Consider the following 1,047-nt stretch of genomic DNA (forward strand, 5'->3'; position numbering starts at 1 on the left):
ACATACCCGGAGGTCATGTGACCGGTAGGTTCCACTTTCATGGGGCGTAGGGAGTGATCCTTTTCTATTGGCTGACAGTGGCTCCTCTTCTTGCAGGGAAGTATTACATTGCCACCATGACGATGATCACGGCCTCCACCGCCCTCACTATCTTCATCATGAACATCCATCACTGTGGCCCCGAGGCCAAGCCCGTCCCCAGGTGGGCCAAGAAGTTCATCCTGCAGTACATGTCGCGGATATTCTTTGTCTACGAGGTGGGCGAGAGCTGCAGGAGGCCACAAACCGAGCCAGAGGGGCCCCCCAAAGGAACGGCCATAAACGGGCAAGCCAAATGGGAGGAGCCTGTGGCAACCGGACAGAAGAAGTGTCCATACAGCGGCTCCAACACCAAGATGGCGAAGGAGGAGCTGGACTGGGGGTGTGAGGACGATCACAAGGCCTGGAGAGAGGCCGCTGGGAAATACGAGCGCTCCGATCACGGCAAGGGTGGGAAGGGATGCCGGAGCCATTGTCTGTGCCACAATGAACGCCTGCTGAAGAACGTTGAATACATGGCCAACTGCTTCCGGGAGCAAAGGTCGGCTCAGAAACGGACCGGCGAGTGGAAGAAGGTGGCCAAGGTCATGGACCGCTTCTTCATGTGGGTGTTCTTCATCATGGTCTTCTTCATGAGCATGCTCATCATGGGCAAAGCCATCTGAAGGAGGTTCTGATGGATCCGGGCCGGCCTCCTCCTCCTCTCAGTATTCCTGGCAGCACACAGAACCTCCGCGGCCTCCATGTCCTCGGTGGATCCTCGCAATGTGGAGGACGGAAATGCCATCAAAGCCCCCAAATCTGCCGCCAACGTGTCCCATCATTGTATATATTAGTGGCCCCTCAGAGCCCCATCCATGAGCAGCTCCTGGTTCTGGCAACATCTGAAGATTTGGGACAGTCCGGTTCTTCACCTGGCAATTGCCAAATAATGACCCCAGTAAGAATAATGCTATGTCAGTGGAACTCCGAGGTCCAGAACGGCCCATTTCTCCTCAATGCCAGGGG

The 1,047-nt window shown here is 56.0% G+C and overlaps 1 protein-coding gene across 1 annotated transcript in view; it reads left to right on the forward strand.

The window, feature by feature from the left end:
* LOC108803862 (neuronal acetylcholine receptor subunit alpha-9-I-like) overlaps positions 1-729 on the forward strand; it is a 1,352-nt gene extending 623 nt beyond the window's left edge. The window contains exon 2 of the mRNA XM_018575658.1: positions 51-729. Coding sequence (XP_018431160.1) covers positions 51-704 — 654 coding nt within the window. The 3' untranslated portion in view covers positions 705-729. The remainder of the gene's footprint in view (positions 1-50) is intronic.
* The last annotated feature ends 318 nt before the right edge of the window (positions 730-1,047 follow it).

Source organism: Nanorana parkeri, unplaced genomic scaffold (assembly GCF_000935625.1).
Source record: "Nanorana parkeri isolate BGI_ZX_2015 unplaced genomic scaffold, ASM93562v1 scaffold4353, whole genome shotgun sequence".
Classification (NCBI taxonomy): Eukaryota; Metazoa; Chordata; class Amphibia; order Anura; family Dicroglossidae; genus Nanorana; species Nanorana parkeri.